The sequence below is a fragment of the Haliaeetus leucocephalus genome, unplaced genomic scaffold, assembly GCF_000737465.1.
Source record: "Haliaeetus leucocephalus isolate CR32 unplaced genomic scaffold, Haliaeetus_leucocephalus-4.0 Scaffold199, whole genome shotgun sequence".
NCBI classification, from domain to species: Eukaryota; Metazoa; Chordata; class Aves; order Accipitriformes; family Accipitridae; genus Haliaeetus; species Haliaeetus leucocephalus.
The window spans coordinates 955,907-979,856 of record NW_010972635.1 but is presented as its reverse complement, the minus strand read 5'-3'; the positions used below and the strand labels follow the sequence as shown (position 1 = coordinate 979,856).

Below are 23,950 nucleotides of genomic sequence, written 5' to 3'. Positions count from 1 at the left end.
CTGCCGCCCCACGGTGCAGGTGAGGCCCCGGCCGCCGCCGCCAGCTCTGCCGCGGGCGCGGGAGGGGCAGCAAGGCGGGGGCTGCCTCTCGTGGGGCGAGGAGAGCCGCCCCTGGCCCCCGGGGGGCTCCCCGCAGCTCCAGCTCACGGCTCTGCTTCCAGAAACAAGTGTGCGACGACATCGGGCGGCGGCTGACGGTGCTGGGGGACGCCTGGGCTCAGGGGAAGCTGTCGGCCCCGGTGAGGAAGAGGATGGGCCTCCTGGTGCGAGGTGAGGGACGAGGGGGAGGGGGGGGGCTGCCTGGGGGCCGGCGCCAGGCCGTCGGGCAAGGGAGCACCGGCGGGAAGGCTGAGCCCCTGCCACCGCGGGGTTCCGCTGTCCTGGCAGAGCTGCAGCAACAGCACTGGGACGCGGCTGATGAGATCCATCGCTCGCTCATGGTGGACCACGTGAACGAGGTGAGCCAGTGGCTGGTGGGCGTCAAGCGCCTGATCGCCGAGACGAGGAGCCTGCCTGCTGCAGAGTCGGCTGCGGCGACGGACGGCAGCGCCAAGGACGGGCCTGGCCAGGAGGATCCCTGATGCCGGGGACGGGGCTGCAGACCGTGAGCGCAGCAGCCCAGGCCTGGGGCCACCGACAGGAGAAGGGCCCCTGCTGCCTGAGTGGGTCTGGGCACCTCCTCTGCCTCCCAATCCTCACCCAGGAAAAGGGGATTTTAATCATTGTGACATTTTAGTGGCGATTCACTTCATGACGTTTAATAAAACAGCACTAACCTGCCCCTGGCCGCAGCCTGCTCTGGAGTTCTGGCACCAGATGGGTCCTAGTTCTCTCCCAGGAGCAGCAGGAGATGGGATGGCTGGGCAAGGCCGCAGCAGCTTTGGGCTTGGCCAAGGGGCTCTGGCCCTGGCGGGGCGTTCCCAGGCCGCCGAGCATGAAGGGAAGGTAGCTCCCTGGCAGCAGCCCCAGCATCACCAGGGTCGAGGGGACAGCAACGCATTTCCCTGCTACACCGGTTGGCAGAGCCTGGGCCCCTCCGGCCTTGTCTTTGGCACTGGGGGGGAACCCACAGCAGCAGGCACACGGCCCAGCTCCTGTGTAGCAAGAGACAGGCCCCTGAGGAGTTCTTGGCTGGCTGGGGAGGCCAACCTGCCACCAGCCCAGAGCAGCGTGGCAGGGCCAGGGTTTGTGCTGCAGCTGCAGCCCATGCTCCCATCTGGGCTCCTGCCTGTCCTGGCACAGTTCAGAGCCGAGTTTGGGACCCAAGAGACCCAGGTGGCCTCAGAGACAGGGAGATCCAGGGAGAAATGTCACGGTGCTAGTGAAGCTCAGCAGGTCAGGTAAGGCCAGTGTGGTTACGCTTACCCCAGACAGCAATCGGACTGCTCTGTGCTGCTCCTTCCCACATTCACAGGAGGGCCTCACCAGCCATGCCCCCCCACAGCTGGGGCAGGCTGCATGTCGCACCCCAAGCCTTGGAGCAGGCCTTGAGGCCCTGCATTCACCGCCCCAGCCTCCAGCATCCCAGTGCAGGAGGGAGAGATCCTCTGCACCCTCTAAGGGCCCCTGGTGCTCCTCAGCTCCTTTTAGCTCCCCTCCCTGGGGCTCTGAGGACCCAGCTGAGCCCCAACATAAGAGATGCACCTGGTCAGCACAGGGGGTTCATGGTGTTTATTGATCAAGCATGAGCTCCTAGGCAATTGCACCAGCCAGTTGTGCTAGAGCCTGAGGTGTCACACATCCATCCCCAGCATCAGAGAGGGCTGCAGCCAGCTGGTCACAGTGCCAGCAACTCCACGAGGCCCAGAAACAGGCCCAGCCATGGCCTGGAGACGGGGAGCTGGAAACTCAGATGTCCATCTCAAACTGGTCTTGATCTGCAAGGGTATGGAGGGATACAGGGCCAGGGTTAGGATGGGGCTACCTTGGGAGAAACGTACAGGCAAAGGAACTGGGGCTGAGCCGGGATCTCCCCTTGCCCTTGCAGCCAGGTGGGAGCCCCATGCCCCAGGCAGCATGTAGGCAAGGGGCTGCCTGCCTGGGCTGCTCACCTGGCATGGCTTCTTCGCTCTCATTCCGCTCCTTGAGCTCCTCCAGCTTGACGAGGCTGGACTGGGCCAGGGATGTGACACCGGGGATCTGGGGCAGGCAGCAAGGAGGGGTCCTGGCCACGGGCGAATTCTTGCACTCCAGCAGGAACTTGCGGTCGTAGATGATGCGGGTACCTGCCAAAAGCAGGGGGCTGTCAGGCACTGCCGGCCCCTGGCCGCCCCCGTCTCCGAACACCATGGCCTGAGCCTGGAGCAGGGGGTGGAACCCAGCACTTGGCCACAGCTCAGGGACACTGTGGAGCTTCCCACATGGCAGACTGTGACACCTGTCCTGCCCAGCAGCTCTTCCCCACATTGTTCCTCCCCTTGAAGCTCCTGGAGCTCTGCCAGGGCACAGCACGGCAGGTCCAGCCTTGACGAGGTGCCCTGCAGCAGCTGACACCACAGCCACCCCTGTGCTGCCTGGAAGGCAGGGCCAGCCCTGGGGCACTCGGCGCACAGCCCAAGCCCAACGGCCAGGTAGCAGGCAGGTCCCCAGTGCAGCCAGCCCAGAGGCAGCAAGCTCAGGGGTGGCTCCCTACAGCTATCAGAACAGCAAAAGCTGGGTACCTCCCCATTGGCACCGAGGGGAGATGTACCCAGGGAACTGTTCCCATCAGCTCAGCCGATGAGCTGCCCGGCTGTGCCCTGCATGAGAACAACATGCTGGCTTCGATGGGACACCTCCTCTAGTGTGCCAGCCTGCTGGGTGTACAGCCCCAGGTCAGCGCCCAGCCAGGGCACACGCTGCCTCCCCAAGCGCCTGCTAGCGATCCCCAAGATCGTGCCAGTCTGCACCCTGCTGCAACAGGTCCGGGCCTGCCTTCCCCTGCCTGGCTGTCTCTGCAGCTAAGCAGCGGTTCCCTGCCAGGCTCCAGCAGCGAGCACAGCCCAGGCGGCAGCGAGCCCAAAGCTCCTGCACAGGCCAGGCCCTTCCCAGCACCACAAACACATTATGCAACCCATGCCTGCCACAGCCCTGCCATCACCGGGCCAGGCTCCCCCACCCCAGATAAGCTCATCGGAGGCACACAATGGAGCCAGCGCCCACAGGGTGGGTGCCTGCGGCTCAACCAAAACATGCCCAGGGCACACGCTACCCTGAGGGCAGCCAGCAAAGGACCTGCTCCACAGCTGAACCAGGGGCTTTGGCAGGGGGCTGGAAGGGGGGCAAGAGGACAGGCCTAGGGTACCTCTGGAGGGAGCCGTGCTGCCCAGTACCTTCCCCCAGGGCTGGTGAACTCAGGTGGGAGCAGACTTCTTGCACTAGCCCCCTGCACCTGCACCAGCTCCAGCCAGCCGTGCCCAGGCATGACCTGCCCCCAAAGGACCAGCGCTGCATCCACCACCCCAGCATCACAAGCACCAGGCACTGCTTCCGCCTGCTCCCCTCCGTATCACGGGGCAATGACGGCCCTAACTTCTAGCAGTATCTTGCCACAAAGCTTTGGGGTTCCCTTTTCCACTCCAGCTCTGGGCTGCCAGGGAAGCCACCACCCCGTGGGCCTGCCTGGATGTGATGCCCAGAGCAGGTGCCTGTGCTCCCAGGGACCAAGCTGCAAGGTGGAGAGCCCAGGAAGAGACCCACTCAGGAAGGAGCTGCCTAAACTAGGCAGGGATGGGGTGGCTGAGGCCACCGTTCCATTCAATGGACAAGCCCATCCCCATGCTGGGTCTTACCCCCTGGCGTGGTACAGTAGACTGTGCCACCTGGCGTGGAGCTGTAGCCCTCCGGGATGAGGAGATGGTGGCTCCCCGGGATGGGGCAGGAGAGGGTGGTGGTGCCTGTTGCGGCCATGGAGCCCACAGGGGTGGGGTAGGGGAGGGGCGGGCCCTTAGCCCCCCCCCCTGCAACTCACCCCAAGAGCAAACACCTATTGCACTACAATACCATTTTGTTTTCAATACAAGTACTGTTAACACGAGTGTTTCTCCTTTGGCATTTCACTATCAGGCAGGCAGCAGCAGTTCAATGTTTTTTGCATTTCTTCCTCAAATACTAGAAAAAAATATCTGAATATATCATCCAGTAGCATTTCTGAGGTTTATCTGCCTGCAGTACTCAGATATTGCTTGTGCACTTTGGGTTTTCAGTACTCCTTCCTCATGCTTTTCCTGGGGAAACTCTGCTGCTGCTGCATGTAAGGATTTGTCTGGAGAAGGTGGAGGAGTCTCCATCTGGTCCAAGAGACCACCAAAAGTGGTCTGTTAGATTGGACACTACATGCCCTGTATGTAGTTACCTGCTTGAGGAATGGACCAAATATTCAGTGTAGTTACTGCATCACCACTGAGCAAAAGCAGAAATAAGCATAGTCCAAGTGCAGAAAGTGGAGAACTTCTGCACCTGTATAGAAAATGAATGTTCATCTTAAGCAGTATGCAAAAATCTCCTTCCTCCTCACAGAAGGGACTTGAGGAGCTCTTACCAGATTTAAAGGGTAACAAGAAGCTTCGAATTTAATATAATACATTTTTCTCTAGTGGGAAGTGGTCTCTGCTTTCCTAAGATCTGCTTCTAGGCAGCTGGTCACAGCAAGTCAGGTGAAGAAACCCTGCATTTACCTACAAGCTACCTATTTACCTTCCACAAATTAAGGTGCCATCAGTTGCCACATTGTCAGCTCAGCCCTTATTTCCAACCCCTGAACCAAACCTGATGTCTCAGGCAACCCACCTGGAAAAAGAGTGCTGGAAGCAGCAGAACCAATCCAGCAGGAAAAAAACCCAAAACAACGCACAACCATGTTCACACAAAACAACTGGCAGGGGGAAGGACTCGGCAGACCTTGTATCACAGATGACTGCAGATCAAAACCCTCCCCCAAACCCTGACTGCATCCACCTGCTAATTACGTGACCCTGAAAAGATGCATCACTGGGCACGGCAGCAGCTACTGATGACAACAACATACAGCCTCTTCCAAAATTCTCACACACAACCTATAAATACTGTTTGCCTTTTATTGAATATTCAGGTAAATATTTCACATTAATACAGGCTACATAAAGTAGAGCCACTATACGACATGAAATTTACTCAGCTTTTCCTTTTAAGTATGTAAACAATTATACATGTATTTACCACCCTAAAAGGTTGAAATCATGTAATCAGCTAGTTCTCTGCTGCATACAAGGAGCATTCAGTAGTGTTTAGCCAAAAGCACTAGTTTTGTCTGATTTTTAAGTTCAAAATGGCTAAACTAACTGGAGAGCAGAATCAGTTTGTACAGGTAAATCAATTTGTTCTTATACAACGGGCAATCAAGTTTCCATTGTTACAGCCCACAGAAAATTGCTTAGTTAGGCACATTAAAAAAATCCCCAGGGTTCTTCAAGACCGTAAAGATTCCCAAACAAGGCTAAAAAAGGATAGACCCCCTTAAATCAGTTGACGTACTTGAGATGCATGTTTCCAATGTGAGGTGCCCAGGTGCCAGGCCAAATCTACAGCAAGAAATAAAAAGACAAGTCTATTATGAAAACAAATAAAGGTTCCTTTAACAGAGCGTTTAACCACTAGAGGGCAAGCTTAAGGCTTCCCCCTAAAACACAACCAGACTGTCCAAAGGCTGGGAAGCCCTCTTCAGCTCTGGCAAAGGTTTGACTGACAACCTTCAAGATGCTGAGTATGGATATAAACCCTCTCACTTACAATGAAGTCGATTACCTGGCTGAGCAGTCTTGAAATGGTGCTTATTTTACCTGAATGGTTTGGTACAGATAGTGCAATATATTTTTTTATAAACACACACAAACTGTAGGGGAAAAGTCATGCAGACAAATCTCAATTCCAGTATCAAAGAACTGAAAAAAACATCACCTATCCAAAAATGAAGAAAAACAAACCAAAGCACAACACCGTAAAAAGCCCCAGGTAAGCAAAAGTGGAAAAAGGCAGCCACACTACCTGCTGAGCATCAGTACATTCTGTTGAGTTCTGGACAACTTTGATCATGGGATTCCAGGCAGGATCTGGAGTATGGAGCCCGTTAAAGAGGGGGCCTCCTGGGCCATCTGCTAGCTGAGGGTGTGAGGGTATTAGAGTGCCACCGTACATGGAAATCGGTAGGCCCTGAGGGAACAAGAGAAAGCAGTCAGTGAAGAAGGCAGTGGTTGTGAAGGACGACGGTAATACCATGTTTGCCAAGATTGACAGAGGCAGTTCACATCCATACGTAACGTTCACCGACTGGCAAATATCTCAGCACTGTGAGGAAATGGGGCATCGCTGCACACCTAGGCAGAGTATGGAATACAGTCACTCTTCAGAGCTTGAAGACTTAAGTCAGTTTACCCATTTTTCTGAAATTACACCTCACCAGTATGCAGCAGACTCTGCACAGCTCTTTCAGATGACCCCCATAAAGCCAGACATCGCAGCTGTACAAAGTGATCTCAGTGCTCCTTCCTCTCACCTCTGCAGCACACGATAACCTTGGTGCATGCCGGGCTGCAGCCAGGGGCTGCACTTCAGCAAAGCCCGTATACAGCTTGAACCTACAGGACTCTGAGTTGAAGATTTTCCATAGATTACTAATGGCCATCTAAAATATTCTTCCAGTTCAGAAAGAGCAAGTTACAGAGCAGCTTTTTGCAATTAAGAGATTTCTTCCCCATGTTTGAATGATTGCTGCTCTGCAATTTAGAAGATCCAAGAGCACATGCTACAGCTACTTCTGAAACATGCTGCGAGCAAGTTTGCTGTTGAGCACACTGTCCTGGACGTTCCCCCAGTGGTGGCTGAGCTCACTATGGCTTGGCTACATCCGTCTGCCTCAAGCTACTTTCCAGCATTAACATACAAGGCACAGGCTTACATGTGGTCCTCTCATCCTGCCACTTCCTGAAGAAAGGCATGTAGTATTCATGGGCATGATTTGTACTGAAAGCATTAAGCTGACCTTTACTCAGCCTCAAGAGCTGAGCAAGCCTTATGAAACGTTTCCGAGCGACTGAGCCTTTGAGAAAAGAAACACTGCAGAGCATGGAGGCATTCAGCTACTTGACAAGAGAACATCTGCAATCTACAAGTTCTGGTTTTGTTTAAATGCACCACCAGGCTTGGACACCCTTTCTAGTCAGTACTGGGATAAAAGTAGGTTCAGGACTAGATGCAGCAAGCAATGGTGGAAGAGACACACACAGTGTAAACAGGCCAAACAGGAGACAGAACAAAGAAATTCCTTGGTCATTTTATAGACTAAATCCAACCCTCTGTAACTTACTTTAGAAAAATCCACAAAACTATTTGGCATAGGTTGGTGGAAAATATTTGAGGGAGCCACTATTCCAGAATCATCTCTCTCCATTGGCTGATGCTGAGAAAACGTGCCTGGGTCCGACAGCTGCTGATGCATCGGATGATTTCCCATGACAGGCTGAGACCAACCTGACAAGCCTTCTGGAAATGAGGAGATTGAAAATGGCTGATTACAATTCATTGAAGATACTCTGGAGTAGAATTAAGCAGCTGCACACATCTGCATACATCCAAAGGCTCCCCAAAAACACACAGCCGCAGAGGTATGCAAGGGCTCTGCTCTGAGCAAAGGCAGACCTTCCACAGTCTACACAAAGCAGGAAGATACCTACAGTTTTTAGGCTAATAACCCATTACAGGCAATGCAAACACACAAGTCTTATCTGTAGCATCAAGGCCTCTCATAGAGAAGCTGCAGCAGGCAACGCTATATAAGGCCAGCTACACGCATGCACACCTTCTTTCCCTCCAGCTCCCACATCCTCTCATGTACCATGGGAACACAGAAAAAAGTTACACTTATGACAGGGGCAAAAATAGGGAAAGAAGAGAGACTGGTGAGGCCAGGGAAGCTTGGCCAGGCACATGCTGTCTGCATGTATATTCATCTTGAACCTCCACACAAGTGTGGAGATAATGGGGACTACTAGTAACTGCAAGTTTCAGGTGTCCACAGCAGAACAGCTAAGACCCAATAAACCTCCCAGCACTGTCTGTGAGCACATACAAGCTTTTCCTGAAAAAACACAGTAATGCTGAGACACTAAGTTAACCAAAGTATGGAGGCCTTCACTGAAAAATAGAACAAATACAGTAGTACTAAACATTTGTCTTTAAAGTTACCAATGGAAACACTTTACACCTCAAATGCTGCAGCTCCTCCTTTCCACAGGAACCTCACACTAACAGGAAACTGAACATAAAACTTCAGCTGTTTCAAAGTCATTCTTTTGAAACGGGCCACCTGGTACAGAGGTTACCCCATACTATTCAAGAGTCATGAGGAGATCAGTGCAAAAATCAGCATCCACAACTATGTGTTTCTGGATGCATTAGCTGCACCACAACTAATATTTTAAAATGTTAATGGAAAGCAAGCTAGAAACTTGGATGGAGACAGTTGTCCTTTTAGGCCAAGGGCCAGACTTGGAAATGGATGCCCTTAACAGACAAAAGTTGTTTACTTTTAAAATTCTGTACCATTCAATAGACTTAATATGAAATTTCTGAACTCCTCTGAAGGTTTACAAGTGTAAAGTGACAGATAATCTAGGTTGGGTGAGAGCCACCTACATTAGGAGAGAAAACCGTGGCGCTTTCATTGATGCACACCCTCCCACCACTGACACCAGTTTTCCCTTCAGGATGTACTACATGACAGTTGATTACAGACTGTGGAACTTTATTCCTCCTCCCCAACTTTCTTTTCAAATGTAGTACTTCCAAAAGGCCCTAGAAGTTTCTTTAGGCTACCCCAGGCTGTACAACAGACTTACCAGATACACTGTTAACTCCAAAAGACCAAATACCACTATGACCAACAGGAGCTGTGAAGTTGGTTCCCAAGGGTGTAGGAGTGACAGATCCTCCCTGTCGAATTCTAGCAAGCCTTTCTGTCCCGATGGGAGGGGGTACCTTTCGATCTTGATTGGCGTTACCCGTTTTTGGCTGGCCCAAGTTAGAAGGTGCAGAAGCAGCTGAAAGGGGCGAAGATGATCCTGAGGAAACTGATGGAATAGGAGATTCACCTGCTGAAGAGAATATTTCTCTTGCTTAATTACATGCAGCACACAAGCTAGCAAGCATAAACGCTAGCCGCTCTATCCCCCCCAATATTCTCTCAAAGCAAATAATAAACAGGTTCTAAATGCTTTTTTTGGCAAGCATTCTTCAAGTCTTTCATAGAAATTCTGTTTATTTTAACTCTAAAATCAACATTATAAACACAAATGCTTTCAGCCATCAGAATTCATGTGATATTCTTATGACATAGCAGTACATCTAAATTAATTACAAGAAAGAATAAGAAACATGGAAGAGTTTCAGGAAGAGGTGAAAACATCAGCCAAAATACCATAAATATCTAAACAGCCTGGTTTTGGTATCCACCACTTCCAGCAGAAGAGAAATTAGACAGCTTCCCAAAGCCACATGTGTAACATAAGAGCATAAGTCCCACCAACTTCAGAAGCGTCACTGACTCTTCTTGGGAAATCCAACTTCCTTTGGGCACTCATTTAAACATTTTGGTTCTTAAGCTCAGAGTGGCAATGAAGTTGCATGCAGTGACATGAAAAGCCTCTTCACTTAAAATTCTGAATCAAAGACCCATATTTTCTGTAAAGCTACTTCCATGTTCTTCCCATTAGGAGGAAAACCCACTGTTACCTTGGATGATGCTTAAAGATTTTGGAACATTAAGTAACATGAAATAATTCCAGAATCCCAATTTAAAAAAAAAAAAAAAAAAAAAAGGCAAGTATAACTTCAAACCATGGCAAACATGACATTTTCACCTAATATTACACTCATACTATTTAGAGGGGAATCTTTAGCTTGGTGTAATCACCTCCACTCCCCCACAGCTTCATGCCCTCTCCTCTCGGAGCCTATGATGACTCTTTTTTTTTTTTTTTGCCCAAATATGCCTTTAGTAATGCTACCAGAACTAATGGCATTTTACATGGGAAAAAACCACAAAATAGTACAGCTTGGGATTTGCACAGCATCCTCACAGCTGCTAAAAGCAATTGGAAAGCATTTTGTGCATCACTGGTTAATTTCCCCTCAAGTTACAAATCTACTAAAGACAACAGCTATGAATTTATAGTTAACTAAGACAGACCCATGAAGTTCCTACATGAATTTGTTGCGCTTGTCCAAGGATGTGGTGAAAAATGCTGTCTGTTAAAGCTGGGAGTCCCAACAGGCGCTGGCCCTTGAAGGTAAACCCGTGCTCCTTGTATGTTTGCTGAAAAGCCTGTCAAAGGACCTGAAGAAGAAGTTGTAGAGCTGTTGGATGGATCTAGAGAGGGTAAGCCTGAAATAAACATAAATTTGATTAAATATCTCTCTTTGGGAACCTGCTTCAAAGCACCAGAGAGAGCTAGTGCTCCAAATATAATTAAAGCATCTCATCACCTTCAGGGGTATCTGCACATGGTAAGTTCATTTTACAGGTGCACGATTCTCCCTTAGAAACCAACAGAAGGCATTTCTGTACACTCTCTGTTTTGGCCTGAAGTTTTAACAAAAACAGCCATCCCTTCGGTCACTGAAAGGAAATGATCTTAGCAGGGAAGGCAAAGGAGGAAAGCTGGGAGTGGCAAGGATCTTTGCTTACAAAAAAGCCACGCAAGTCAAACAGGGATACAGGGCTCTGTGAAAGTCCCAGGGGAATCCGGCACCAGGGAAGCAGTTCGCTGCAGTATTGTTTTTGCTATCCTATAGGTACATTCACATATAGATTGGTCAGAGCATGCCGTGTCCAGAGAAACAGGGCTGACAATGCACAGCACAATAGGTGAGGGGGCTGCTTTCTACAGGGATGCGTGAGAGGAAGGGAGAGACGGAGAGAAAGTTCAAAGTCCCACAAAAATGATTAGCAAGGGAGAATTACAGTTTTTTAATAAGCCAAAGCTTTTAAGTACTTTTCCAAAATGTTATAAAAGCTCTTATCACACATTATTACCTGAAAGTAGAAATGGGCATGGCCATATATTCACCTGAGTTTTGGGTTTAGTTTCAAGGGCCTATTAAACAAGACTACTTTCAAAACCATTTAAACATTTTGAAATGACCACAACCAGGACCAGCCTATATTGCTGCGGGGCAAGGTTGAAGGTTGTACCTACTTACACCACAGCAGTCTGCAAACAGCAGTGGTGACAGGCAAGACCTTAGGTCATAGACTAGATGTGCACCTTTTGTTGCCTAGATACGTTCCTGAAAGCCAGGTCCTTTTCCCCCAATATTATCAACCAAGTCAACCTGATTTACTGCTTCCAGAAGTGCCACATCCAACCTGCTCACATTGACAGAAATGATTCACTGGATTTGAAGGAGGTATTTTTCTCATTAGCCCTACCCCAAAGGTTAAAAAAGAGAAGTCTCCATTACAGACAAGGACAAATAAATCACCACCACCAACAGAACATGGGGTGCTCAGATGAGGAAACCTTGAGTGTCGGAGGACAAACTTTCAGGCTTTGTCACAGCACAAAGTGCAAGACTCTGTGGCTGTGAGGAGGATGCTAACGTCTGTGCAGGCTGCCTGTAAATGCAGTTTGATTGATCTGGGTTTGTCTAGAGCTGCAGACTGGCCTCCAGCACAAAGCCTAGCTGTAAGCAGATTGCAGCACCTCCAGCTGAGGGCCCTCCCTGAGTATCCTCCATGGAGCTACTGATGGGACACTCTTGCTAACCCTCCATCCACAAAAGTCAACTCAGAGGTAGTCAAAAGGCCCCTATGGTGACTGATTCCACCACATATCAAAAACAAGTTTCCAGCTGCTGACACACCACCGAAGTTCCCAAGTCTCTGCTCTATACAGATGGGGTAACAGAGCTGCTGCTGCCCATGGGGACTGCTGGTTTCCTAAACAGAGAACAAGGCAGAGATTATGACAAAAATAGCTCTTCTACAGAAGAGAGATGCCCAGCTGCGTCTTTTGAAGGCTTCGTAGGATGGGTACACAGCTTTCAAAGTGCAATGACTGTACAGCCAAGACTATTTCAGCACTGCTGTATATTTTCTACAGGCTGAAGGAAGTGTGACAGCCAGAGATGCACAAATTCAACAGAACAGTCAGTTTTCAGGTTCTAAAGAACACTTTTTATCATTAACTTGCCTTTCATAAAAGTGGATGAAAAAACACCTTTGTTCAATATTAAAAATGGCTTTTATGAACAATGACTTACAGAATCCTGATTTCAGTAATGAGCTTCCTATTTATGTACTTACCAACAAAACCAGGTTTTGTAATACTAAAGCCTTTTGCAATACCATACTCGGCAGTTACTTGGGCCATGAGTTCAAACTCTTCATCATGCTCTGAAAGCATGATGGTCACTCCATGTAAAACAGGGAGCCCAGCCATTTCGTGCAATTTCATACTCTTGTGCTGCTTCCTAAGCTGGCACATTTCACATTTGTGATAACCTTTTAATGCCACGTGAGCAAGGCCTAAAACCCCTTCTTAAAATGCAGAGGAAAGAAGTAACAAATAGACTTCTTTTGGTCTTCTCCACAGCCCCTCCAAATGGTTGGGCTAAGTCTGCCCTTAATCTGCAAGCTGCTAGGACAAGAGATCTGAAGACATAAGTGAGACAAAAGGCCATTTCCAGAACAGATCCACAGCTGGTAAGGAGATCTGAATGTGTACCTGTGCCTCAAAGGAACTGGTGAAATCAGAGAAAACCCAAGCTGCAACTGAGCTTGCCCATGAACAGGAAAAGCAGAGTACCCAAACTCCACCCTGAAGTGACAACTTCTTAAGAAAAAGCTGGTTTAGTGCACAATCAAATTATATTAAATCTCCACCAAATTAGCTTAGAGGTGATCACCAAGAGATGTTGATTTCTGGAAAAATTTGCCACAGCTCAACTGTTCAAGACAGGCACAAAAGACAAACCTCTGCTCCGTCAGGTATAGTCACAGCTGACATTAAAGGATCAGTGTCCACCTGCTCTGATGGCCATTACTACTCCCTCTCATCACACAAAGTGTACTGAATTGCCAGGCAAGGCCCAGACTGCCCCTTGTCCATCGCACTGCTGTTGGCCAAAGCGTAAGCCAGCGGTGACTGACTCTTTTCCCCCCTTTTCAACATCTCATGAAACCTGCCACCGAACCCTATGCAAACAGCCAAGGTAGTCCCCAGTTCAACCCACCTCAGAGGCTGAGAGCAGAAAGGTCTGTTGCCCTGGGAAGAGCCAGTGAATAAGATGGGTGGACAGACCACAGGACCACACTTAGGCTCCAAGGGAAGGCATCAGAGAGGTCAGGTCCTCAGCCTACCGTCCCCGCTCCTTTCCTCACTATCACACCTTCAGAAGACCCCTTCTCCCCAGGCTCCCTTAACCTCCCCCTCCTCCTGTGTGACAGACTATTTAGATTCTTAAACAAAGGTGTTCAAAAGCAGTATTAAGTAGAATGATATTAAATGAATCAACTAAGGACCCGGCTAACCAGCCACCTCCTGCCAGGCAGAATTTTAGTGGCACATCTACCTATTTGCAGTTTTTCTTCACTTTCCAAGATCCTAATCAAATTCCAGCTCAGAAAAAAATGTGTTCTGTCCAAATATTTTTCTGCTTCAGTTAAGAACTTCATACTTACCTCCCCAAAGTAAGCCGCATGAGCTCTCCTTGGGTATCTGCCTAACCTTCCTAATTCAGGGAAGAAACAGATTTAGACTACCTTTTAAATAGTTACAGTCATTTAAGGATATATAAAGGACCAAAAAATTTTTCCCAATGACAAACAGATGACCTTAGCATAAGGGAACAGCAAAATGTTTTGCTGCTATGGGAAGTCCCAGTCAGCCATCTTTGCATACACAGGATGCAATCATTAGAAAAATCAGCAGATCCCATTTGGCATAAGCTTCCTTCCCCAGGGGTTATTCCAGCAACAGCCAACTCCGAGTTTAAAGCACTGCAGAGAAAAAGCTGAGCCAAAGTAAAGTGTCTCTAGAGTCTGCTGAGGAGGGTCTGGCAATTCTTTTATTAGCTGCCTATCTGACAAACAAGGTCCAGTTACTTTACCTTCCACAGCCTTAGTTACATCTGGTTCTGCTTACTGCCCTGGGACTGGACGTAGCACAAGAGCTCTAGGTATTCACTCTCTTTGCAGACCTATACAGCCCCATTTAAACTATGAAGAAAACTACAATCATAGCAAACATCCCAGTTTTGTGGTTAAAGCTAGTCAGAGAGAAGTGTTCTGGTTTTCAGAAGTCCTGTACATTTGTAAATCAACCAAGAGGAATGGGAATGCTGAAAATCTTTTTTCCTCACCACCATATCTTCCAAATGCCCCCTCCTCCTTTAGTCTGAAAGTCAAACTATTTGACTTGTCCCAATCCAGCATTCAAGTCCTGAAGCATTAGCCCCAATATCTAACATACACTGCAGGGGTAAAGACAACTTCAAAGCAAGGCTCTCCAGCTACCCAGCTTCAAGGCACCATAAAGCCATTATGGCAAGAATGAAGGGGAGAATGAGGTGACACAAACTAGATCTCTTGCGAGTCCCTTACAGCCAAATGGGTGCAGCTAGTTGCCTGCAACAGTTTGAACACTAAGATGGTAATAATCCTTTAAGCAGGGCACAGCAAGGGCAGGGACCTCACTGTAAGCGTTCCTAACCCATTTCAAATAAATGCAGGTAAGCTTGAACTGCTATATTTAACAGCAGAAGGATTGTAACTTCCTAATAAAACACCATGCAGTAGCACACCAATTTCCCAAAGCACAACATAAGCTTATTAAAACCTCAGAGCCATATCAAGAGACAAAAAGTACAGTGAGTTTACCCTCACTGAGTCAAGCTGGAGTCTCAGATAAAATATTGAACAACTGCATGCAGTCACTCCTGCAGCTGGAACCTGTCAAGAGTCCTGGCCCTGCTGCTTCAGGTTTGGTATCACCCGACCTCATGTTACATTCCAACCCAAAAGCTAAAATCAATGCTACTCTGAACTCTACAAACAGGTGGAAGCATTCCTGTGTCTTACAGAGGACAAGCAATGTAACATTTGCAATGTTCCCAACACCTGACATCATAGAAGAACTGAAGAAAAGAGGGAAAAAATTATCATCAATGTTTTAAAGAGCCCTTGGAAAAAAAAGGCCATCCTTGTTACATCAGTATTCTCTAACTATCATTTGTAAACTACTTCTCAATCAGTTTGAGATGATCAAAGTGTGATAGTTGGAGAAAGAATTCTGACCAGTGCATGATCTTAATGACTTACCTACAGGACTAGTCGAAACTCGTTGGGAAGGTGGCCTGAAACCAGGAGCCTTGGAGTTGTCAGGATGCACGTTTTCCACGTGTCCTAGCACAGAGTTATTCAGAAAGGTAGACTGAACAGTGAAAGATGGGTCAGCTGCTGCTCGGGTAGAGAGTGGACAGTCTCCCCATCCTTGGTTAGCTGGCACCTGGTTGCTATCAAAAAGACTACTAAAGTGATTGAAGAGTGTTGCTGGCCCAAAGGTCGGAGGCAATGATTTGTTTGTTGGGTTAATGTGCATCTGAGAACCGTTCATAACGTTCATGGCTGACGAAAGCTGCACTGCAGCAGGTGGACCTTGAGAAGGTGTTAAAGGAACTTGATTCGTAACAAAAATAGACTGAGGATCTTGATGGAGGTTTGCATTTGGTACCACTGAATAGAAAGAACCTCTGGACTGCATCCTGTGAGTAACTCGAGGTGCTGGTACAGCTACTTGAGGTAAGTTACTGTTGTCCTGATTATCTGCAACAACTGACCTGGGTGACACTAAGCTTAAAGGAGCAGTTTCTGAGCTGGATGAAAAAGGCATCGACATGGAAGGATTGATCTCTGACATGCTGGTTGGCAGTATTTCATCTTGGACATTATTCAGAGGTGCAGGGCTGCTCGATGGGCAAGTTTCGGTGACTCCTGAGTTGCTGCTAGCTGACATACTGCAACTACTTGCAACCGAAGATGGTGCACATGCGTTTGCAGCAGGCTGGTCTGGTGTTGACACCTTCTCTTTGGGTGCTGAGACAGCTGAGAAAGAGTCCGCTTTAAGTGCAGAATGCTGCGTCTGTGGAGCATTAGATGACAGAAATGCTGCAGGCACTTGCCCGTTGTTTGGGGTGGCAGAGGAAGCTGAAGGCAGAGTGCTACAGGTGCTCGTCACAGTTGAGATGGCTGTTGCTGCAGCACTTGTCTTGGGAACGCAGGCAAACAACTGCTTTCTGACCGAAGAGGGAGTCCGATTACTGGTCACACACAGCGGTTGGGTAGAAGCAGCTACAGAAGAGACAGTAATGGGACAACTAGAAGTAGCTAGTCCGGGAGACTCCGTCTGTAAAATATTTCCATTCTGACTACCTACACGACTTGAACTATTATGCTTTGGAGAGCTGTTTGTGCTGCCCGGGTTAACTGGTCTCACTGGGAATGGTCCCCAAGTGTTCGGTGAAGGTGAAAAAGTTCCTCCAAATTGGGCCATAGGTAAGCGAGGGTGCCGGATCTGTTGCATAGTTTGGGCAGCCAGCAAGGCAAAATGGGGGTGAGAATAAGCTAGAGGAAGAGACACCGGAAAAGATGAGCGCACATTCGCTGGGACATTCTTGTTTAATTTGTTAGTAGGCTGGAAAGTAGATAGTGTTGATGACTGTGATGTGACTAGGGGTGGTGCTCCAAGAGGAAAGGAGTTCTTGTTTGAAGCAGTCGCAGTGCTGACTCCAGATGAAAAGTTTGCATGGATTGATTTGGTACTCGAAGCAGGTGTTCTTATATGAGTTTTAGGAATCAAGTCTTCCAGTTCCTTGGCAGGATCTTGAATAAGGGCATTGATGAGTTGCACTGCGTATCGTGTCGACTCTGTACCACCCCTAGATTAAATACAAAAATATTTGTCTTTTGCAAAAAGAAACCCCACTTTGTACAACATTCCATAACCTCAATTTTATACTGATCTGCAAGTCTATTGCATGTTTACTCCAGTAAGTTATTTCTTGACTTTTGTGTATCTCAAGGATTATCTTTGAAGAAGTAGACCTTCAGCATATCTTGGCAGCAGTAGTATGTTCTATTCTAGTACCAAGAAGCTAAATATGTCCCGTCTTAAAAAGCAAACAAACTTCTTAATAAATGACATTGTGGACTAACTCAAGATTTTAATTTCTAGATACTGTACCTTATAGTGATCATTCTCTCTCCATTCTTATCTTTTTGCTTATCAACATCAATATGGGCACCAGTGACATCTTGAATTGCTGTGATGTTGCACCCACCTCTTCCCATTATTCTAGATACGACAGAAGCTGGGACAGATAATTTCTTTGACCTATATCACAAAGATCACAAATCTGTGAAATGTATTCAAACTTTAAAGGCATACAAAAATCCCTTGCTGCCTGACAGGTGGCTGAAGCAATATTCTTAAGTTTCAGGGCAACAAGTAGTTTTTCTGCTGATATTTTCTTCACCCTTTGAAGCCTCTCTAAAACTTCCCCACTTAAATTACTTATCATCCTCAGTACATAAAGGATTCTCCAGAAGCATTTATTCCACCACTGTTGTAACACAGGTATATGTGCCTTACACTGCTTCAGAAACACTTTTGGATTTTATCTTATCTTGTGTACCTTCAAAGTGAGACAAATCCTTAGCTTATCAATCTAAACTTACATAAATAGCGCTGCTTCAAATATAAAAGCCCATGGCTTAGCTACTTTGATCGTTTATAGCAAGGAGAAGGTGGTTTTTCAATGTTTTCCCAGCGATCAGCTCTGTAATACCACTTGCATTCACAACCCTTTTAGTATCCATCTCTCTGAGACCTCGAGATCTGAAAGTTTATTGGTGACACAACAGTGGATGGCAGATGGTTAAATTGTGCAGTTCTGTGATTTAAGGAGCTGCTGGAAGCCACCGTGAAGGCAGCACAGATTTTCAGAAGCGGACTTACTGTCAGGCCAAAACACTAACCCATGTGTTCAGCAAGACAAGTCAATTCAGGTTTTTTCTAATTCACATGGTATTGGTGGGTCAGTGCAGGCATACAGTACTGGGAAGTCTCTGAACATGAGCTATGCTTGCATCCAGACCCCAGCCAACGTCATTCTGGGCCACCACTGTCCCCAGATTTTAAAGGCTGGCCCTCTCGAGCCCACACACCGCTTTCAAGCTTGCCAGTGATGTGCAATAGTTCAACACTGAACAATTAGAGAGGATTCAAAGGGATTTCAGAAACCACTGTGATCACAGTGCAGGCGCCTCTGAACACTGTACAGATCACCACCACCTCGTGAAAAGGCTGCCAGCTTCACCTAGCTATTCCAGTCTTAGCAACTTTTAAGTAACTTGATCCTCAGGAAATTGTTTCTTACTCAATAGAACTTAAAGGAAACCCACTTTATTTTAAACACATTTAAATACATGGAAATGTTCTAAAACATCACCTCATTGCCAAGGTGTTTTTTCTTTCCCCCTCTCCTGCCAGGAGAGCATGCTACAATCCTCCCCATCCCCAAAAACCAGGTCCTTGGAGCATGCACCCAGCTCTCCTCCCAAGGCTGCTTCATGCTTTGGGCTTTCTTCCCCCCTCCATCCCCCAGGCTCCTCTCTCAAGCTAGACATTCCAGTCACACCCTCCCCAAACCAGAGCTTCCATCATCACTTAACTTTCAAGATATGTGCACATTACTCACAGGGCTCCTAACTGTACCTTGGTCTGCTTCCACCTCAGCCCACTAGGAACCCCGTGCCACCACCCGTGGAGGCATTCCTTCTCCAGGAGAGCTCACCCCAGCACCCAGGCCCCTGCCCACCCATCACCCCCTGCCATATCCCTCCCTACCCACTGAGCTCAGTGGTTTTTACCTTGAGAAGTGCCCAAAACAGTACCTTTTTGCTCCCGAACAGCAGCGCCCTCCTCTCTGCAGCTGAAATTGCTCAATTGGTGTTGGCTGCAGAGTGTTGCTAGGGGGAGGGTCTTTCAAAACTCTGCCTACTTGCCTGTCAAGGGCAGAAGGGATGTTTTCATTGGTTACTTCTTTGATAGACATCCCTTCTTAGCCAGGGGATTACTCATGGGGAGAGGGGAGGAGAAGAATTCTTGTTGAGGTCAAGAGAGACTTTAGGAGAAGGCGGGCATGCAGCTCCCAGGCATTTTGCATACTCATCTAAAGTTGCCAAAAAGCTCTTTGGCAGGATACATGCTTTGATCAGTCAGGGCATAGTGAACACCAGTGCAGAACGCTTTATAGACACATTCTTTATGACACAAAGGGTGTCATAAATGCCTCAGGGATGAGGAAAGGTCGGGTTTTGGATGCCATCTCTAGAACCCTACCATCTCCAGCAGAAGAGCAGACAATACACAACCAAGCAGTTGACTTGAGCCTATGACACTTAAGAGACCCAGGAGGAGAGATAGAGCAGCTCCAGGGTCAATGGTAGGGTCTGCGTACAGCCCTGGAAAAGTCAGCTGCCTGTTTAATGATTTCATGCCTGCACGACTCACCAAGTGGTGGGCAGTCTGCAACCATATATTTAGCAAGGCCATGTCACAGTGGAGAACTCCATTTGCGAACACAACAAAAGGCAGTCACTCAACCACCTCTCTAAGGGTTCAAACGCTTAAATTTTCAGGTAAAACTGCCTTTTTAACCTTTATTAAGAACAGTCTGTGGCTTCCACTAATCTGAATGCATTAAATCCTCCACACAATTACATTCTTTGCACATAGCCTAAAATTCTCTAAAATGAGCATATTTGGTCACTACCATTGCAGAACACAAAAGGAGGGCATCAAAAGTGCACCCAAAGCATCTGACAGTTGTATGTTCATGTTGTATTCCTTTTTGATAAAGAGAACAAAAAAAGGAAAGCCAGATGATCACTTCTAGTTACAAGTAGTAGACATCATAAAAGTTACAGAAAAGATACTGGGGTGTTAATGGCCATATAATAAAACCCACTACATTTTCAATGGGAAAGTTTGCTTTACAGAAAAATCTTTAAATCTAATTGCACCTCTAGCACTCACTTCAAGATGACAAAATTTTCCATGGAATCAGTGATCAAGGTCTCCACCCAAAGCACAATGAAATTTAGCCTTGAAGAGATCATCCACCTCTCTACTAATATCCATCCTGCCTTTAGTTCATGTGCAAGCAATCGTCTGCTGTAGAGCCTTTTCACTGCCATCTGCTGCCTCCCCCTTTTATCTTATCCCCACATCCTTTACTCCACTGAAGTCACAGGTAAAGAAAACCCTTGTGCCAAATAAAACGTTCATATCATATTGACATTAAGTTAGTGAGGAGTTACTACGAATTAGGACTGCAATTTGTTTTCACAGCACTGCAAGAGTAAGGGGGGTAGATTTTTTTATAAATTAATTATACAATTAAATTAAATAAGCTCTCTGGACAGTCTATATTTGAGAATAATTTACAAGCTAGAAAGCTCACAGACAGTTTTTAAACATAGAATAACAAGTCTTTACCTTCTAACCACTTCTTTCCAGCCTTCTTCTCTTTTCTGGCCTCTTTTTGGACTAGTCAGATTCAGCTTTACATTTGGAGAGGTCAGAGGCAGGGAAACAGGCTTATAAGTAGTTGACAAAGAATTTGAATGACCTTCACCATCAAGTCTGGAAACAGAAATGTACGGGATTACAAATTACAGAATAAAATGACAGCATTACAGTATACATTTCTGCAGCTTAAAACTACTAGCATGAACCATTTCTATTCTTATTTTCTACCTGGAACAACTTTTGGGTGACTTCATAGGTAGTTTTTTTTAACCTTTTAGTCCACAGCCTATACCCTTCCTCCAAAAAGTGTAGAGCTAAACTGAATGAAGTAATACCAGAAGCACTAAGGATATCAGATTAAAATAGTTTATAATAGGCAGTACACAGCCACTTAGGCACATCCTGATTACATGTCTATACTGTGATCTCCTTTTTGAATAGCTTTTTAAGAAAAGGTACTTTGGTAATAATGTCTCTTTCTTAGTAAGTACTTGAAAATGTCCATTTTTCAGCTCTTACTGTTTGAGATTCCCTGGAAAGTGCTTCTACACCCCACCCCCTATTTTATGAATGGGTAACTGAGGCGCAGGTATTTGAGCATATTTGTGTATTTAAGTTCCAGTGACATCAGTTTGTGAGCAGGTGCCCAAGTATCATTACCTGTACTAATACAGCTGTAGCAATAGTCTAGCGATACAAACAACACAAAGTTTGGGTGAGAGAGAAAAAGAGAGAGAGAGAGAACAGGCAATCTGTTGTTAGGCTAACTGATCCAGGTAGAGGTGAAAAAAAGCAGCACTGGGAACTCACAAGTTCATCTGCAGCACTGAAACATTGGCAGCAATCTTCACAAGTCATTGAAAAACTAGCCTTATGTGATTTGACCCAGAAAGTCTATGGCATAGCTAGTAATTTTAGAGGACCTCATGCTTTAGCTGTCGTGCTAAGCATCACTCCTTTTCTTCACTATATGCAAGTTTTTACTCATTCATTTTATTCCCCATTGTTTACAGCATTTTATGTTCATTGTGTCTTCTTGCAGGCAAACTGTTTGTTTATACTACACTTTATACAAACTTCAGAGATCTATCCACATTTAAGTAACCCAAGCACACCAATCATATGAAAAGCAACATTTGGACAATATGCCTTTTAAAATGGCAGCATTTTCTCTCTTTACCTTAGTAAGTACTAGCTCTCTGATAATACACCTGCCCAAGGCATTTCAAAGTTCTATGGAGAATTTTAATTGTCCTCAGATAACTGTAAGATTGAGGCAAAGAGAACAAGAAAATGCGTATGAAAGAAAAGAACAAAGTCCATTGTGGAATATCGACTCCAGAATAGACTTTTTAAAAGCTTTTTTCTGCTTTAACTGAAAATGTCTAGATATGTTTTAAGAAAAGCATCATTATGAAGCCTGAGTTCAAGTTTCAATTACAGTAGCCTTGTCATTGGCATGTCTATGACTAAAAAGAAGAGGATTCAGGAAGAGCAAATTTAGAAATGATTTTCAGACAAAGTCTGCTTAGTGCAAGAGCCAAAGAGCACCTGCAGAAGTTAATAAAATATACTAGCCTCATTTTGATATTTATATACTATCTTGTTTCTTAGGTGTACTTCATCTAACAGAAGCACTGCTTCTAACAAGGAATTAGAAGTAGTTAGTCCTGCTGTAGTGAACTGCACAGGATTCCAAGGCTTTTGTAGGAGACCTTGGACGAAAGGTCCAAGGCAGAAACAATTTATGTTCATAAACCAGAATGTAGACAAAATCCGATTTCTGACATTCCTAATGGTAATCCAAAATCCACTCATTCTGCACCTAACTTTAATCTGGGGAAAAATAAAGAAAAGAAAACAGAAAATCCCAACTCTCTTCCCACTCCCAGAGAAGTGCCTCAATCAGTCTGGCAACAGGCCTCTCGTTTGCTGCCCTTTTTGATCCCATAACATTGGCATTCCTATTGAAGCTGGGTTCTCCATCAGTCAGGTGTCCTGTAGATCAAGCCCCGTACCCTCTCCCCTCCCTTAATGTAGGGAAAGAAAAGAAGAAAAAAGAGAGCTATGGAGGATCAGACTCATACTACTTATATGTAAAAATAAGCAAAGACCACAGATTCAGATGGGATCTAAACTATTTGATTTAGACCAATGACCTGTTAAGAAGCTGGTGTTATAAAAGTTATTAGCTCATTCCCTGGCAGCTGAATGATCTTCCAAACTATTCATATGGCTCCTGTACATTCACCAAGTTCTTTTGACTCTCACCTCTGGCTCGACAAGGTTAAATCAAACTGGCCATCAACCTGGCAGGTGAAATGCTCAGAGTCATCAACTTCTTCCCTCCTTAAAACAAAGAGATTGCAATTCAAACGAGTTAATGACAAAATCATAAAACAATCAAGAGGTAATGAAATCACTTCTGTAAATAGATTATAAGTAAAGCCGGCACTTCCTTTTTAAATTCCCAGCATATTCACTTTAAAATCTATTCTAATAAAGTTGACAACGCAACATGGATGCTTAAATAGCGCAGAGAAAACTGGCTGTTTTGCTAAAGCAGTATTAAAAACTAGCCAGGAATGCCCCCCCCAAAATATCTTATCTTTACCATTTTAAAGAGATTACGTTCAATAAACTCGACAGCATTATTTAACAGCTATGCAAATAAAGCAAACTCAGTCTCTCAAGACTTTGGGAATGTAACCAGCTCATGTAAAGCTTAAGCTACAGAAAATTTACATTGGCATAGGTAAAACCCTGTGAAACAATAGGGGAAGCAATATGGCAGTCTCACCTCGTTGGTGTTTTTGAAGCCGAGGTGCTTGTTTTTTCTTCCTGAGAGGGGATAAGCAATGAGGCATAGCGCCGCTCAGAGGAATTTGTATCCATTGTGAAGTTCAACTCTTGGCTTTTACCTCCACTGCTACTTTCGCTATTGCAATCTGTGCTATCCAAGTTATCTGAATCACTATTCCCACTTGCACCACCACCTCTTGGCTCTCCATTTATTTTATTTTTATCTGCTTTTTGCTGTGCTAGAGATATATGCTGATCTGGCAAAATTATCTGCATATTCTGAGGAGTCTCTTTTGTTTTATTTTTCTTATTTTTTCTATTTGTGCTGGGGGTAGTCACCACATTAGCTCTCTTCTTCCCAAAGGCATTTGTGAAAGTAGTTGAAGTCGCAGAAATTCCAATTGTAGTTGTAGTAGTTGCACTAGGAGGCTCTATAGGAACTTCTTGCTCCACTGAAAGAAAAACAGTTGATAGACAATCAAAAGCCACAAAATACAGAAATCAGTGCCCTGACTGAAGACACTACAGCTGAACAAGGGGGGGGG

At 46.2% G+C, this 23,950-nt stretch overlaps 2 protein-coding genes across 2 annotated transcripts in view; one reads left to right on the top strand and one right to left on the bottom strand.

The window, feature by feature from the left end:
• Position 1: 1 nt before the first annotated feature.
• SRA1 (steroid receptor RNA activator 1) lies at positions 2–773 on the top strand (the record flags this gene model as incomplete). The annotated part of the gene is made up of 3 exons (XM_010565992.1): positions 2–19; positions 162–270; positions 388–773. Coding segments are annotated over 3 exons (321 nt in total), but the record flags the coding sequence as incomplete, so codon positions are not given.
• Positions 774–1,652: 879 nt separating this feature from the next.
• ANKHD1 (ankyrin repeat and KH domain containing 1) overlaps positions 1,653–23,950 on the bottom strand; it is a 108,041-nt gene continuing 85,743 nt past the window's right edge. Inside the window, exons 26-38 of the mRNA XM_010565980.1 lie at positions 23,404–23,857; positions 22,875–22,952; positions 20,571–20,717; positions 18,965–19,075; positions 17,253–17,402; positions 15,332–16,947; positions 10,199–10,393; positions 8,850–9,104; positions 7,319–7,494; positions 6,001–6,165; positions 5,491–5,537; positions 2,052–2,225; positions 1,653–1,877 (exon numbers count right to left, since the gene is read on the bottom strand). Coding sequence (XP_010564282.1) covers positions 2,072–2,225; positions 5,491–5,537; positions 6,001–6,165; positions 7,319–7,494; positions 8,850–9,104; positions 10,199–10,393; positions 15,332–16,947; positions 17,253–17,402; positions 18,965–19,075; positions 20,571–20,717; positions 22,875–22,952; positions 23,404–23,857 — 3,548 coding nt within the window. The 3' untranslated portion in view covers positions 1,653–1,877; positions 2,052–2,071. The remainder of the gene's footprint in view (positions 1,878–2,051; positions 2,226–5,490; positions 5,538–6,000; positions 6,166–7,318; positions 7,495–8,849; positions 9,105–10,198; positions 10,394–15,331; positions 16,948–17,252; positions 17,403–18,964; positions 19,076–20,570; positions 20,718–22,874; positions 22,953–23,403; positions 23,858–23,950) is intronic.